Below are 16,766 nucleotides of genomic sequence, written 5' to 3' on the forward strand. Positions count from 1 at the left end.
CATACGTAAAATAGATAGCTAGTGGGAAGCTGCCGCATAGCACAGGGAGATCACCTCTGTGCTTTGTGACCACCGAGAGGGGTGGGATAGGGAGGGTGGGAGGGAAGGAGACACAAGAGGGAAGACATATGGGAACATATGTATATGTATAACTGATTCACTTTGTTATAAAGCAGAAACTAACACACCATTGTAAAGCAATTATACTCCAATAAAGATGTTAAAAAAAAAAAAAAAGAAACCTTACAGAATAGTACTCTTGTATTTGTCACCTAGTTTCCTCCAATGGTAATGTTTGCAGTTATTATAGAACAGTAATAATACTGACATTAGTACAGCCCCCCAGTCTTACTCAGATTTTTCCAGTTTGTGTGTGTGTGTGTGTGTGTGTGTGTGTGTGTGCGCGTGTGTGTGTGTGTGTGTGTGTATGTGTGTGAAGGCGTTTGGATATTTACCACAGTCAGTTCTCTTTGATCTCCTCTTACCTGGGTAGTTCTTCAGTTTTTCTTTGTCTTTATCTCCTTAGACCCAGAGAGTTTTGAAGATTACTGGCTAGGTGTATAGGATTTCCCTTAATTTGGATTTGTTTCATGTTTGCTTATGATTCAATTCAGGTTGGGTGTTTGGGGCAGGAAAACGACAGTAGATGCTGCACCCCTTCTCAGTGCATCTTAAGATTAGTTGCCCTGTGATGATGCTGTTAACTGCTGATGCTAACTTTGAAACAGTTTAAGTGGTCCCTGTGAGATTTCTTCACTTTTTTCCCCTCTTAAAATTAATAAGTATTTTGGGGAGAGAAACTTTGAGACTATATAAATGTATACTGTTTTTCTTCATTCTTTAACCCACTAATTTAGCATCCATTGATGAGTTTTGACTGATCAGTTATTACTGTAATATTTGCCAGTTGATGATTTTGTATCATTCATTTTTCATTATCTGAAATTCTATACTTGGGCACTGTGGTAAACTTGCTTAGAATCATACATCAGTGAAGTTGAAAGAGCCTTAAATGATCATCTAGTGTCAGCCCCTTTGATATACATGTTATGTTAGTGGAGGAATGAGTCTTATAACACAGAATTTTTTGAATATTTTTAAAGTTATTAATTCGCATTCCTCTAGTCTAGATTAGAACAGTACTATTTAAAGTTTCTCTATGGATTGTTGCTAATTCACAAATTATTGTTGCTATATTTTTGCTAAGATAAGTGGAAGAGATAAGATTAAGTGCTAAGAAACTTCTATCATAATTTGACTTGTCACATTTGTGTTGTATTTTACAGAAGTATTAGTGTACAACTGTGTCAGGCATATCCACTGGCATATCTGATACATATTTTCTACCTCTTCTATCTTCAGCTTTGCTTTCAGCTTTGTTATCCTGTATGTATTAGGGACCAGCTCAATCTGGAGCCCAGCAATTAAGAAGTAATGCCTCTTTTGTACACACTACTATATAAAAAATAGATAACCAATAAGAACCTACTGTATAGCACAGGGAACTCTTCTTAATACTCTGTAATGACCTATATGGGAAAAGAATCTAAAAAAGAGTAGGTATATGTGTATGTATAACTGACTTATTTTACTGTACAGCAGAAACTGACACAACATTGTAAATCAACTATACTCCAATAAAAATTTTTTTTAAAATGCCTCATTTTATGTGAAAAAACAAAGAATGCTTAATTGTTCTGAATTTTGTGTCCTTAATACCACATAGAGAAGGCACTGATTTTCAGAAGAGCTGGGAGAAGGAAAGAAAGGCAAAACTAAACAAGATAATTAGCAGTAGTCATAAAGAGGCAAAAGAGCGAAGAGAAATTGTTGTGCAGATGGTTCTGTTCGTTTGACGTTGATGTTGTCAGTTTATCAAGAATCTGCTCAGTTGGTAAATTTTGAATCTGAAAAGTGTACATTAATTATTAATATCATTATTTTTTCCTTTGTAATAGATTCTTTTCACTTGATCATTGATTATTTGTTCGTTTTCTAGGAATACAGGAGTTTCCAGAAAACATAAAAAATTGTAAAGTTTTGACGATTGTGGAGGCCAGTGTAAATCCTATTTCCAAGTGAGTTCTTCTCTGTTGAATTAAAAGTTACCTTTGTGAATAAAGCAAGTATGATATAGTAGAATATTACTTTCTACATTTTAATGAACAGTTAATACCAATCTGAAATCTGCACAAAATTTTAGTTAGATTAAATAGGAGCCTTTTAATTACTCTTTCTAACTCCATATATTACAGAGGTAAATTTGACATCCATACAGATAAGGCAAGTGCTTTTCCCCAAGTCTCACAGATAGTAAATGTCAGAAATGAGACTAGAATCCAGGTCTCCTAGCTCAGTGTTACTTGCACAATATAAAAATGTCTTCACCTGCAAATCCAATGTGTGTGGCACACTCAAACTTTTGAAAAGAATAGAAGAAACCCGAAAGGTCAAAAAGGTAAAAACAACAAAAAAAGGGAAAAGCCATGTGATTGGTTGTACTGTATACCAGAGGTCACATATATTCTTTTATGATGGTAATGGCTATAAGCAGAATGCTTTCTGAGCACCAAAGCTGTTAAATTTTGCAAAAATGGAATGATGAAGCAAAAGGTGAATAGTGTGAAGCATAGCTTAGTATAGCTAAGTTGAAAGTTGAAACCAGCTTTCACGTATTACAGTATTGTATTTTAACAAGTTTTTCCAAACATAGGCAAACATGTAAAGGAGAAACATGTAAAGATGATGTTTTACCTTCATCTGAAAATATTGCTCTAGCATCAAGTTCTAGATTTGTAATTTCTTTTGTAAGCCAGAGGAAATAAAAGTAAAGCTACTTATATAGGTTCTTATATGATCTTAAATGTCATTCAGCTTTTAATATTATTTCTTTCCATTTGGTCACTATAAAATTATACAATCTTTATTTGATTATTTAGGGACCAAATATTGAAATTGAAAATAATCTAAACCAGTGTTTCTCAAATAGGGACTGTTTTGCTCTTATGGCTATTTGGTAAATTCTAGAGACATTTTTTGGTTTTCACAACTTGTGGTGGTGGGCAGTGCTGCTGGCTTCTAGTGGGTCAGAGGCTAGGGTTGCTGTTAAACATCCTACAATGCCGAAGACAGCCTCCTGACAACACAGAATTATCCAGCCCCAAAAGTCAATACTGTCAAAGTTTAGAATTCTTTGTCTAGTCCTTTGGATTGGTGTTAGATAAGGTGAATTTCAAGAGTGTCTGCTGATATATCATAGTCATGGCCTGAATACATTTCTGTGTGTTGTGGCTCATTCATAGTTGACTGTTATGTGCAGATTTTATCTTACTGAGACAAATATTGCCTCACTTCCTTTTTATAAAATGATGAAGGTGTAAACATTGAAACAGGTAAGTTATTATAAAAGGCAAATCTCAATTTGAGGATCACTCATAAAAGTGAAGAGGTGACTGTTACCTGTTAAGAGCATGTTATCTGTTAAGTTTCTTAGACAGATTTTAATAAGAGACTAAAATTCTGTATATGAATTAAATTTAAATTCTGGTTTATTTTACATAGGCTTCCTGATGGATTTTCTCAGCTGTTAAACCTAACCCAGTTATATCTGAATGATGCTTTCCTTGAGTTCTTGCCAGCTAATTTTGGCAGGTAAGTTACAGTTTCTTCTAAAACCTTCTCTTGTTAGCTCTTATAAAGTTTACAAAACTACAAGTTGCTTTAGTAATACTGTTAATTACAGTTTCATAGGCTCTTCTTTTGTAATTATTTCCAAGCATTGTAGTTTTTATAGTTTCTTCAGAACTTGTTATTTTGTCTTGGAATTTATTTTCCCAAGTAGAAATAAGCAGTGAAAATTTAAAAGAAAAACGTAATTTAACACTTGGTTTTAAAGTATGTAAAAATAGGGAGTTTATTTAAATCGGGATAATTTTTGCATATTTGAGATAGAATGCTTTATTCTTAGCACTTACACATTTTTTAAAATGATCTAATTGTTGGTTTATCTGTCTTCACTGGAATCAAAGTTCTGGAGAAAAGAAAAATGTGTTTCTAGTGTCCACCCCATTGCTTCCTGCTTGAACTTAGACCGATTCTTGTCATACTGTAGTCCCCGAGTAATTTTTCTAATGGAAAAATGAATCAGTAAATGAACAATAGGTATCAAATTATTATTGTGTTTAGATTAATTGCTAGAGAAAATGCTATCCAAATACATGTTAATATGGTAGTCATCTTTTTTTGTCTTGAAGACAAATACCATATGATCTCACTTATATGTGAAATCTTAAAAAAACCACCAAAACGCCAAGCTCATAGATACCAGAGAAAAGATTAGTGGTTGCCAGAGGTGAGGGGGCGGGGGTGGGCAAAATGGGTGAAGGTGGTCAAAAGGTACAAACTTCCAGTTATAAAATAAATAAATCATGGGGATGTAATGTACAGCATGGTGACTATAGTTAATCATACTGTATTGTGTGGTATTTGAAAGTTTCTAAGAGAATAGATCTTAAAAGTTCTCATCTCAAGAAAAAAAAAATTTTGTAACTGTGTATAGTGACAGATGTTAACTAGACTTTTTGTGGTGACCATTTCACCATATAGTTGACCCGGGAACAATGCATGGATTAGGGGTGCTGATCTTCCACACAGTCAAAAATCCGCATATAACTTATAGTTGGCCCTCCATATCTGTAGTTCCTCAGTATCCAAGGTTCCAAATCCACAGATTGAACCAAGCACAGATCATGTGGTACCATAGTATTTACTGTTGAAAAAAATCTGTGTATAAGTGGATTCACACAGTTCAAACCCATGTTGTTCAAGGGTCAGCTATGGGCTGGCTTTAGCTCAAGTGGTTACTCTGTCCCATTGGACTTCTGATGCCTATGTTGTTCAAGGGTCAACTGTACATACAAATATCGAATCATTATATTGTACACCTGAAACTAACAATGTTGTTTGTCAATTGTATTTCACAAAAGAAAAAAGAATTTTGGGTGTCGTTGCAGCCCAGTGACTGTCCTATGGGAACCACATTATAATGCTTTATATATTTACATACATACACATATATATGTATGTATGTACACACACATATGTATATACACACGTGTATGTATGTATATATATATGCATGTCATGTACTTGTCAGATTTCTGTATCTGGTATTTGGACCACTTTTTAAAATTGAAATGTATTTGACATGTAACACTGTGTAAGTTAAAGTATACAGCCTGCTGACTTCATACGTTGTATGTTGTAATATGATTGCTGTTGTAGCATTAGTGAGCACCCCAGTTCATCTGCTCATTTATCCTCTAATTTTATTGGAATGTGCATCACTGAAGTGCCAGAGGATTTTCTCCTTTTCCATGTCCCTTTGTGTTTCTTTAGTTTTCTCTCTCAGAGCTCAACCCTAGAGTTAAATTATTGTTCTCTAATCTACTAATGACTAATAATCTGGGGAGGTGTTTTTAGAAAAATGCATGAAGTTTGTTAGGATGGATATTAGGGGACAGTTATTTTGTGCTTTGGATATGTCAAGAAGTGTTTATCCCCCCCCATTAATTCTGAGGAGCAAAAATAGTCTTTTCTTCCTTTATATTTCTGTGTAATTTTTAATACAATATTTTGCACGTTGTAATTACACAATAAATATTGGTTGCTTTAAAATTTTAGAGGATTGCATTAATTTGTTAATTAAATTCTTTATCTTTGTCATACATGCTTGATTTATTTTATTTGTTTTGCAGATTAACTAAACTCCAGATATTAGAACTTAGAGAAAACCAGTTGAAAATGTTGCCAAAGTAAGTAAAGGTGCTATCCTTTGTGAAATTTAGTTAAGAATTTTAAATTCTTAAATCCTTAGAGAAATATTAACCCTTTGATATCTAAAATGTGAGTGCAAATTATTTTAAAAGACTGACATTTGTGGTCTTTGTATATTAATTAGTGGTGTTCAATATAAAAATCTGTATATCTGTTGGTATTTAATAGTGATTTCATAGCTCTCTGGAACTCAGTCTTGTGTGACAAAAGTCAGAATAATAAGTATGTAAAGCCCACCTGAGTCCCAAATTAAGATCCCCATTTCTATACTAGAGCTCTTACATAGTACTCATTAGAGAGACTCATAAGGTCTTCATGTAAAGTCTGGTAACTCTTAAGTTTTCAGAACTTGTTTGGTTTTAGTCTGTTGTAAATTGGAAATGGGATGGAGGGCCCTCTACTGGTAAGCTAACCTCAAGAGGAGATGGCAGTCCAAGAGCAAATAAGATAAAACTAAAACAGATGTACAAACTCAAAATGCACTGGTCTATGTCCATTTATTGAAGAAATGTCTTAAAACACCCTGATTCACTGCTGCATTTTTACAGTTGAGGTAATGGCAAACTACAGACTGGCTAAATCTGTCCCAGAGCCTACTTTTTGTAAATAGTTTCACCAGAACCACATTCATTCATTTACATATTGTCTATGGCTGCTTTTGCTCTACAGTGGTAGAGTCAAGTAATTGTGACAGAGACTTTATGCAAAGCCTAAAATATCTGACCCTTACAGAAAACTTCTCAGACTCCTGTTGTAGTTTATTTGTCAAGAGTTGTCACCTCTTAATAGAAGCATCTTCAGTTCTCCAGGAGTTAGTTGTTCTGTTTACTCAAAATTAGCATTTTACTTATATCTGTTATGACATTTACTGCATTAGCCAAATTTTAAAAATACATTTTACTTTTGTCTTACCTGGCCAGCATATTCCAATGGGCACATGTACTTGGTCCTTCCTCCTCCCCACCCCCACACCCCCATGAGTGTAAGGCTTTGAGGGCAAGGAGCATATCTGGTTTTGATTCCCAAAAGACTGGATTGATTAGAGTTTATGGTGATGGTTGTGAGTATAAATTAAAGTGGGAATTATCCATATTAAAATTCAAAAAGGTTTAAATTTTTACAGATTTGATATTGGCATTGATGACTCCTTAGCTCAGAACTTGACTGCTAAGAGATTTGAATAAACAAGGTGTAAATTGCTTACTGAAACATCTAAGCCTACAATTAATATGGTGTCTCTGATATCATAGGTAATTCACTTATTTTAACTCCTTCTATTTTAAGTCTTTATTTAACTTCAGATTGGGCTCTCAGTGTATTTGCAAATACAGTTCTTTACTGCTTTCTTTTTAAGGCATGATTAAAATATTTAGGGGCTTCCCTGGTGGCGCAGTGGTTGTGCGTCCGCCTGCCGATGCGGGGGAACCGGGTTCGCGCCCCGGTATGGGAGGATCCCGCGTGTCGCGGAGCGGCTGGGCCCGTGAGCCATGGCCGCTGAGCCTGCGCGTCCGGAGCCTGTGCTCCGCAACGGGAGAGGCCACAACAGGGGAAGGCCCGCATACCACACACAAAAAAAAAAAAAAAAAAAAAAAATATTTGAGCCCTCACAAACTATAAAGAGGCCACAGTTTTACGTGTTAGGAAAGTCATGTGCATTCAGGGTCTGTGAGTGGACCTTTTTATGATCCAAGATTAGAACAGTGGGAAGGCTGTTATAAATATGCAGTTAAATGAAATTTAATACCATCTTAATACTGGAGAACACAGTACAGAGAACACAAAGGATGTATATTTTTCCTCTGAAACAGAAGAGAAGGTAAAAATGAGTTAAATACAAAGGAATTTTAGAGACAAACAGGATGAAATTTGAGGGGTATTGTTTTTACTTTCTCCTTGAAGTAGGAAGCTGGATCTTAAATGAATAGACTTAAAAATGAAATGAAAATGAAGAGATGAAATTTTGTGTCTTAGATAGATTTTTGAGGTGTATGAGTAGGACCAAAGTTGCCAGTGTTAGCTACAGCAAGTTGCAATGCGGATGCTTTTAGAATTTAACAATGTATTTCCTCTTTTTTATTACATATCTGTGTCATTCACATTTTCCTAAATCAGTTTTAAAACTTAAATTTCTAACGATATTGTTTGTAATTGAATTTTCTAGTGCACTGCTTTTCTTTTTGTACCCTTTTTAAAAAATAACTTACCCTTGTTGATATAAAGTGTTTAATTGCTGCATGTGAATTTTCTGTGTTATCTTGTCATTATAAGAATACTGAATTAAGAAAAATAAGACCATGTTTTCTTCTTTCAATCTTACCCCCTCCTCACAGCCCTCTTTACTTTTCTCAAACGTCGACCTGGTATAGTATTATGGACATAGGAGTTAGTATCTAATCTTTCTTGAGAAAGATCCTGGAAACACCTTTTTGCTTTGTTATAAAGCAAATTGGAGCTAATTTACAGGTTTTCAGGACAAAGACAGATGTGAGTAAGGGAGGTAGAATTATAGTACCTCATAGAACCTGAGAATAGGCACTCAGTAAATGAGAGTTAAATAAAGCAGTTTTGAGAAAAATTGGTGTTGGGAGATGAATTAAATTAGTGTTGATAGAATGGCATATTTTAAATGGAAGGGTTAGGGAAAATTAGCTTTCTCTAATGGTAGGTCAGTAACATAATTACATTACAATTATGATACGTATTCTTATTTTTTTTCACTAAAAAGCCAGATAAATTTAATCAAGTTTTATTTTACTTATTATTACTAATTTGTTGAATTTCAAGAGAAGATAAAAATAATCTGTGTTCTTGTGTCATAATTTAAGGAGTCTGTTGGTTTTTAATGGTGTTAATTTCCTAATTAACATATTGATATATTGATAATATGATGATTGTATTTTGCCATCATTTTGTCATATCCTAAAAAAAATTTAATGTGTTCCTAGGGAGTTCCCTGGTGGTCTAGTGGTTAGGATTCGGTGCTTTCACTGCTGTGGCCCAGGTTCAATCCCTGGTTGTGGAACTCCCGCAAGCCATGCGGCACTGCCAAAAAAAAATTTAAAAATTAGAAAAAAAAATTAATGTAGTTCCTTATCTGGGTAGCTGGTAGCACCTCAACCTATTAAATAATAGGTTTTTCTAAAAATAATAATTTAAGAATATAAATATGTGTTTGAATTAATTAGAAATTAGTTTAGTTTAAAAAGTGCCTTCATTGAAGGAGCTATAAAAATACAACTTAGTTTATTTCATCATGAAATCAGTTTGTACATTCTTCAAGTTTCTGTAGTTGCAGAGATATGTTGGTATTAAGTTGGAAGTTAAAAATGGTATATTGTAGCTTTAATTTAAAATAAATGCAGTCTACGAATTATATTTGTGATTCATGTAAAACTTTATTTTGAATTGTATTGAATTTAATTTGAAAATGTGGGGAACAGTGTAATATTTACTGTTCTTGGAATTTTGAATGTTGATTTTCAGTTAATTATCTTACAGTTTTACAAATATATCACCAGTCTTGAAAAATGGTAATTCATATAAAGCTGCCAAACAACCTAATCATTAGTTAATTTATACTATCTGAAAATTTATTTTGTGGAAAAAATGGAAAATCAATTACTTGTATTCTGGACTGGGGGTTTAAATTTACTGCAATTACTTCTTAAGAATAGAAATAACCTGATGAGAAGGCAAAATTAGAGAATAATTGATAACATTTCATTTTATTTAGAAATTAAATATGACTTTTTCTTAGAAAATTATTATTTTTATTTTATCAACATTTGAAAGCCTGTATGTTATTAGATAATACATAAGAATATTTTACACTATAAATTTTAAAAGATTCCATATAATTGATATTTTTGTATACTTAATTCTTTATTATCCATTGTGCATAGAACCATGAATAGACTGACCCAGCTGGAAAGACTGGATTTGGGAAGTAATGAATTCACAGAAGTGGTAAGTTCTCACCAACCTCACTATCCATAAGTCTTTTCATTTGATCAAGAGCAAAATGTGAAAACTAATGTGTTTATTTCTCTGCATTTGTAAAGTATAAAATTGGGTAAAGATATACACATATTTTAGGGAGACAAGATATGAAAATTTTTAACAGGGAAAATTAAACAGATAACAACATCTGAAAGGAGTGAGGGTAAAAATGTAAAATTAATGAGAAACCCATAGAAAAGGTATTTAAAAGTTTTTAGGCACAGAAAGTAGAAACTTTGAAAGATTATAAGGGAAAAAGTTTCATCAGACTAGAATGCATCAGGAAACGTACTTGTGAGTCAAAAATAACTCCATGGGAGTATTGCTTAGGAATTTACTCAGTGATAAAGTACTTCTCTATAATGTTACTTAATAGCTAAAAGGAAAACATTGAGTGAAACAACTATTATTTTCGAGTTGGTAATGAGACCTCAGGATCGTGTTTTTGCTTTGTATGCAAAGTAGTATGATGCTAAATCAAAAAGGAAAGAAGTATGTAAGCAGTTTTTTGTCTGCAGTCATTGCTCCAAGAGAACTCAGAAAAATAAGCTAGATATTTTTTTGAAGAGGAATTCATTAACAATATCATCATCATTAAAATTTTTACATTATGTTTACAAACTCGTTTTTTTAAATTGCTGTTAAGTTCCAAATGATAGTCTTAAGAACAAGAATTTCTCAGCACCGCCAGCTGCATGATTGCCCTTTGGATATTGTATTGTACATTTGCTCACTAAAGAGACAGCTTTTCAGCTGAAGTCACTGGAGGAGCATGGTGGTTTTGGGTATCACATGTTTTTTTCTAAAATATGCTATTTTATATTCTTTAGTATATTTTAATTGAAGCTGATATATGATGACTTTTACTCTGTGTTGTAGAAGTTTTTACTCCTGTGAAAAAATGAATATTCTGTGCTTCCTAAATTATCTAACTGTTGTACATTTTCTCAATATTTGTCTTATATGTATTCATCTATTTCCATATTAACTATTTGAAAATTCTAAATTATTGTTTATTTTATGAATCAGAGCATCATTCAGAATCATTAATTTTTGTACCATTCCATCTTCCAACACTACACATTAAAAAACAATTACTGTTAGAATTGTAACAGGTAAAGCACAGAAAGAGATTTCTTTTAATACAATTTAAACCTAGAATTCTTACTTATACTTAATGTTAACAGTAAATCTGAATGACATGCCTTTTGTGTATTACTCATGTTATTATGGTGATTAGATATGATGACACTCCATGCCATCATACTGTCAATGATTGGACACAGTTTTTTGGGATGACAGAAATATCTTCAAAGGATGCATTCAGAAGAGCCTCCAAGGGTGAATTTTGCCTAAGAGCAAAATTTTGCCTGAATACCAAAGTCCACTACATCTTTTTAATTTTTTGGTCCTCAACATCATGTTATGAACAGTATTCTACCATGTAATTGCAGGAAGCTGAAAATGACACAATATGCTTATCATATGATTATGCCTTGGTTTACTTACCTTTCCCTTATTATTGGACTTTTAGGATGTATATTGCCTTATTTCTTTTTTCCTCCCTCTAGGTCATCAGAGAATATCTTTTTTTTTTTTTTTAAGATTCCCTAAAAGTCTACATCTTTTTACAGATAATGATTGAGAGTATCTTTTTATTGTATTCTTGAAAGTAATGGGTCTTATTTTATTTATTAATTGTATAAATACTTGAGCCTGTTATGTAATCAAAAGCTTAAAGGAATTTTATGTAATCTGTTATGGAATATCTGTTTAGTAATATTTGTGTAATAACTATAATATAGTGGAAAGGCTTGAGTCTTGGCTCTGCTTTTTTTTTTCCTCCTAATTTTTCAAAGTGAAACTTATCATTAGAAATTCCCAGGGGAGCTTCTTTTACCAAATAAATATATTCAAGTAAATTAATATATTCCCTCCTCCCCCCCCCAATCTAAATAGCCTGAAGTACTTGAGCAGCTAAGTGGATTGAAAGAATTTTGGATGGATGGCAATAGACTGACTTTTATTCCAGGGGTATGTATATCAAATTTTAAAGACTTTCCTTATTGCTGTCTATCCTTTGCATTTTTATGAATTATACATTTTCAAATAAGTTTTAATTAATTTAAAAATGATTACTTAATTCTTAATACTATTAGATAGAAGCAAATTACATTTTAAAAATTGTCAACACATTCCTTTTTTTTTTTTTTTATACAATGTTGTGTTAGTTTCAGGTGTACAATAAAGTGAGTCAGTTATACCTATACGTATATCCACTCTTTTTTAGATTCTTTTCCCATATAGGTCATTACAGAGCATTGAGTAGAGTTCCCTGTGCTCATCAGTAGGTCCTTATATGATATTTGTCTTTCTCTGTCTGACTTAGTTCACTCAGTGTGACAATCTCTAGGTCCATCCATGTTGCTGCGAATGCCATTGTTTCATTCTTTTTATGGCTGAGTAATATTCCATTGTATATATGTACCACATTTTCTTTATTCATTCCTCTGTTGATGGACATTTAGGTTGCTTCCGTGTCTTGGCTATTGTAAATAGTGCTGCAGTGAACATTGGGGTGCATGTATCTTTTTTTAATAAATTTATTTATTTGGCTGCGTTGGGTCTTTGCTGCTGCACGCGGGCTTTCTCTAGTTGTGGCAAGTGGAGGCTACTCTTTGTTGTGGTGTGTGGGCTTCTCATTGCAGTGGCTTTTCTTGTTGCAGAGCACAGGCTCTAGGCACACGGGCTTCAGTACTTGTGGCATGTGGGCTCTAGAGCGCAGGCTCAGTAGTTGCGGCGCATGGACTTAGTTACTGTGCGGCATGTGGGATCTTCCCGGACCAGGGCTCGAACCCATGTCCCCTGCATTGGCAGGTGGATTCTTAACTACTGCGCCACCAGGGAAATCCCCATGTATCTTTTTGAATTATGGTTTTCTCTGGATATATGCCCAGGAGTGGGATTGCTGAATCTATACCATATTTATAGAGCTAAATATGGTAGTTCTATATTTAGTTTTTTAAGCAACCTCCATACTGTTCTCCATAATGGTTGTACCAATTTACATTCCCACCAACAGTGTAGGAGGGTTCCCTTTTCTCCACACCCTCTCCAGCATATATTGTTTATAGATTTTTTGATGATGGCCATTCTGAGCGGTTTTGTAGAATCAAAACCGGTTTTGTAGAACCGGTTTTGTACAATCAAAATTGTAGTTTTGATTTGCATTTCTCTAATAATTAGTGATGAGCATCTTTTCATGTGCTTTTTGGTCATTCGTATGTCTTCTTTGGAAGAAATGTCCATTTAGATCTTCCGCGCATTTTTTGTTTGGGTTTGTCAACACTTTCTTGATTAAAATTTTTAAATTTCTGTAATAAATTTTTGTAAAACACAGTTGACCCATGAACAACTCAGGGGTTGGGGACACTGACCCTCTGTGCAGTCAAAAATCTGTGTATAACTTATAGTCAGCCCTCCCTATCTGAGATTCCTTCATCGTTATGGGGTTCCTCCTCTGGATCTGCGGTTCTGCATCCACAGATTGAACCAACCGCAAGTAGTATAGTATTGTAGTATTTACTGTTGAAAAACATCCATGTATAAATAGATGTGTGAAGTTCAAACCCGTGTTGTTCAAGGGTCAACTGTCACTCTCTTTTAATGCCATGGAGTGTGTCCTTCCCAGCGGTTGCAGTTGACTTTATATCTTATTTCATTTTGCCCAGGGAATTGTTGAAGTAAGCTATTTTCCATGTAGTTTCTTAGCAGCTGACATTGTGTTCATTCTCAGACCTAAAGCCATATGAATCCCCATATTTGCTCTCCCCCTTGCAAATGATGGGCAGCTAAGTTCCCAAAGAAAATTATATGTCTGTTGTCACTCTGCTGGGCTAACATTAGTAGGAGCTCTTAGTTTTATTACTGAATACATTACTAATAGCATTTTAAAAAATTATGAATCCTCTCATATAAATATTTAATTTTAAATTATAACTTGGCATTAGGTTTATTATCTAAACTTTTCACCACTTACTGTTGATGGAGTCATTAGATTTCCTTTTTTTTACTTACAGTTTATCGGTAGCTTGAAACAGCTTACATATTTGGATGTTTCTAAAAATAATATTGAAATGGTTGAAGAAGGAATTTCAGCATGTGAAAACCTTCAAGACCTCCTATTATCAAGCAATTCACTTCAACAACTGCCTGAGACTATTGGTTTGTATTGCTCTCTAAATCATGTAATTAATATTTGCTAATATAAAATATGAGAAACTTAATGCCATTTCTTTTTTTTTTTTTTTTTTTTTTTTTGTGGTATGTGGGCCTTCCTCTGTTGTTGCCTCTCCCGTTGCGGAGCGCAGGCTCAGCGGCCATGGCTCATGGGCCCCTCCGCTCCACGGCATGTGGGATCCTCCCATACCGGGGTGCGAACCCGGTTCCCCTGCATTGGCAGGCGGACGCGCAACCACTGCGCCACCAGGGAAGCCCTAATGCCATTTCTTGATTCAGACCTTCCATATATCAAATTTTATTTGTTATGAGATAGTTTTACTGTTCTCTGAAGTCACAGATGTTATTTGAATTTTTTTCTGTTGTGATCAGTTATACAATTTACTCTTTTGTTGACATTACTGTTTTTCTTTACTTTAAGGAAATGTCATCTTTATCACTGAAATAAAGTTTAAATTCTTTAAAAGAGTTTAATTTACCCAAATTTGGTTTAACTCTTGATCGTGGCCATTATCTAGTAACTTTTTTCAATCTTAACTACATTTTAGACTCACAAGAAGACAGCCAGATAAGCAAAATCCTACGAAAATCTATGCAGTTAACCCTTGAACAACAATGGCAGTCAGGGGGCCAACCCTCTGCACAGTGGGAATATCTCATATAATGTATAGTTGCACTTTTGTATCTGCATTCATTTCCTCCCTGTCCATGGTTCTGCATCCATGTATTCAACCAACTGTGGGTCATGTAGTACTGTATTTACTATTGAAAAAACTCTGCATGTAAGTGGATCCATGCACTTTAAACCTGTGTTGTTCAAGGGTCAACTGTGTTTGTGTAATTGTTTGTCTGATGATGCATCAAGGAAATTGAATTATCTTAAAGAACCAAAAACTTAAATCTTGGCATCTTCGTGTTGTTTAAATATAAAAATCAGAATTATTTTTACATATTTTTCAATTGAATTTCATAGCTGTTTTTTTTGTTGTTGTTGTTGTTTTTTGCGGTACGTGGGCCTCTCACTGTTGTGGCCTCTTCCGTCGCGGAGCACAGGCTCCAGACGTGCAGGCTCAGCGGCCATGGCTCACGGGCCCAGTCGCTCCGCGGCATGTGAGATCTTCCCGGACCGGGGCACGAACCCGCGTCCCCTGCATTGGCAGGCGGATTCTCAACCACTGCACCACCAGGGAAGCCCCTACATAACTGTTTTAGCTCAGGTTACATTTTGCAAACTCTACCATAATTTATTCAACACTTTTAATTTTAAATTAAACTCCATTTTTATTGTTTTAGTTTTTAGTATATGTACAATATGTAGAAAAGTTTGTTATACACTTAAGAAAACTATGGTCATGGTACCACTTCTTTAATCCATTGATACCATAAGTTTGTATTGTGTATCTTCACTGTGCCATCATGGCATTGTTTTAATAAGCATGGCTACCACAGTGAGCAAAGGGAGACAAAAAGTACATACTTTTATGAAGCTTACATTTTAGTGAGGGTTAAATTGATAAATATACACTACTGTTAAGAGGTAGTATGTATGTGAAAATTGTAATTACAGGGTGAGGGAATAGAGAGTTGGTGGGGTTGGGGTGGTATCTTTTTTAGATATGTTGGTTTTTAAAAGTTCTTTATGATTCATGTCAAATGTAATATGTGCTCACGTTGACTGTTGGTTGACTTGATTCTAGTTCAAGATGGAAAATTGTATATTATTTCTTCCCTCGATAGGTTCATTGAAGAATGTAACAACTCTTAAAATAGATGAAAATCAGTTAATGTATCTACCAGACTCTATAGGAGGGTAAGATTTTTGTGTATTAATAGAACTAGAAGATTCTTCTTTCGGTTCAGCATGCCATATATTGTTTTCAGATAATTGTTAACATCTAAAGGAGATTCCAAAAACATTTAAATAAGCAGTTGGTTGCAGGTTGGGTTTATTTATAATGAAGACAGGCTGATATTTTTATAGGTGAACTTTAGTTTATTGGAAGTAGATTTTCTCTAGGTTTGTTAAAGTCAAGTTCAAATAGTCATATGTTCTTAAGTTTTGAATGATATCCAGGACCTCTTGTTAAAATATGTACTTTCTTTTTTAAAGGTTAGTGTCAATAGAAGAACTGGATTGTAGCTTCAATGAACTTGAAGCTTTGCCTTCATCTATTGGGCAGCTTACTAATATAAGAACGTTTGCTGCAGATCATAATTACTTACAACAGTTAACCCCAGAGGTACTGTATTTAAAATTTATTTTGAATTTTTATTTTCTAATTATTAATTATAGCTATCCAGTGTGGTTTTCTTTATTTTCTTTCAGAAATAATTTTGTAACTAAGTTATTTATTTTCTGAATAATAATTAGCTATTATTGATTTTCAAGAGATACCTAAATTCTTTTCTTCATACATGAAAGTTAATCATTGAAAAGGGAAAATATAATTCCTTTTATAAATGAGAAGAGTATTTTTTATAACTTTTGAAAATGATACTTCACTTAATGTCTGTTAAGCAGTAGGTGAAGTTTTGATCCACAATTCTGTGTTTCTCTTTCAGATTGGAAGCTGGAAAAATATAACTGTGCTGTTTCTCCATTCCAATAAACTTGAGACACTTCCAGAGGAAATGGGTGATATGCAAAAATTAAAAGTCATTAATTTGAGTGACAATAGGTTTGTAACAATGTA

At 33.9% G+C, this 16,766-nt stretch overlaps 1 protein-coding gene across 2 annotated transcripts in view; it reads left to right on the forward strand.

Annotated features, from left to right (window-relative positions):
- The window catches only part of ERBIN (erbb2 interacting protein), a 119,851-nt gene that overhangs the window by 63,062 nt on the left and 40,023 nt on the right, over positions 1–16,766 (forward strand). For both annotated transcript variants that reach the window (XM_055086598.1, XM_007103288.4), the window contains 9 exons: positions 2,000–2,078; positions 3,562–3,651; positions 5,757–5,813; positions 9,738–9,801; positions 11,794–11,868; positions 13,914–14,058; positions 15,811–15,883; positions 16,184–16,313; positions 16,636–16,751. In XM_055086598.1, the coding sequence (XP_054942573.1) occupies positions 2,000–2,078; positions 3,562–3,651; positions 5,757–5,813; positions 9,738–9,801; positions 11,794–11,868; positions 13,914–14,058; positions 15,811–15,883; positions 16,184–16,313; positions 16,636–16,751 (829 nt within the window). The remainder of the gene's footprint in view (positions 1–1,999; positions 2,079–3,561; positions 3,652–5,756; positions 5,814–9,737; positions 9,802–11,793; positions 11,869–13,913; positions 14,059–15,810; positions 15,884–16,183; positions 16,314–16,635; positions 16,752–16,766) is intronic.

This window comes from Physeter macrocephalus, chromosome 8 (genome assembly GCF_002837175.3).
Source record: "Physeter macrocephalus isolate SW-GA chromosome 8, ASM283717v5, whole genome shotgun sequence".
Classification (NCBI taxonomy): Eukaryota; Metazoa; Chordata; class Mammalia; order Artiodactyla; family Physeteridae; genus Physeter; species Physeter macrocephalus.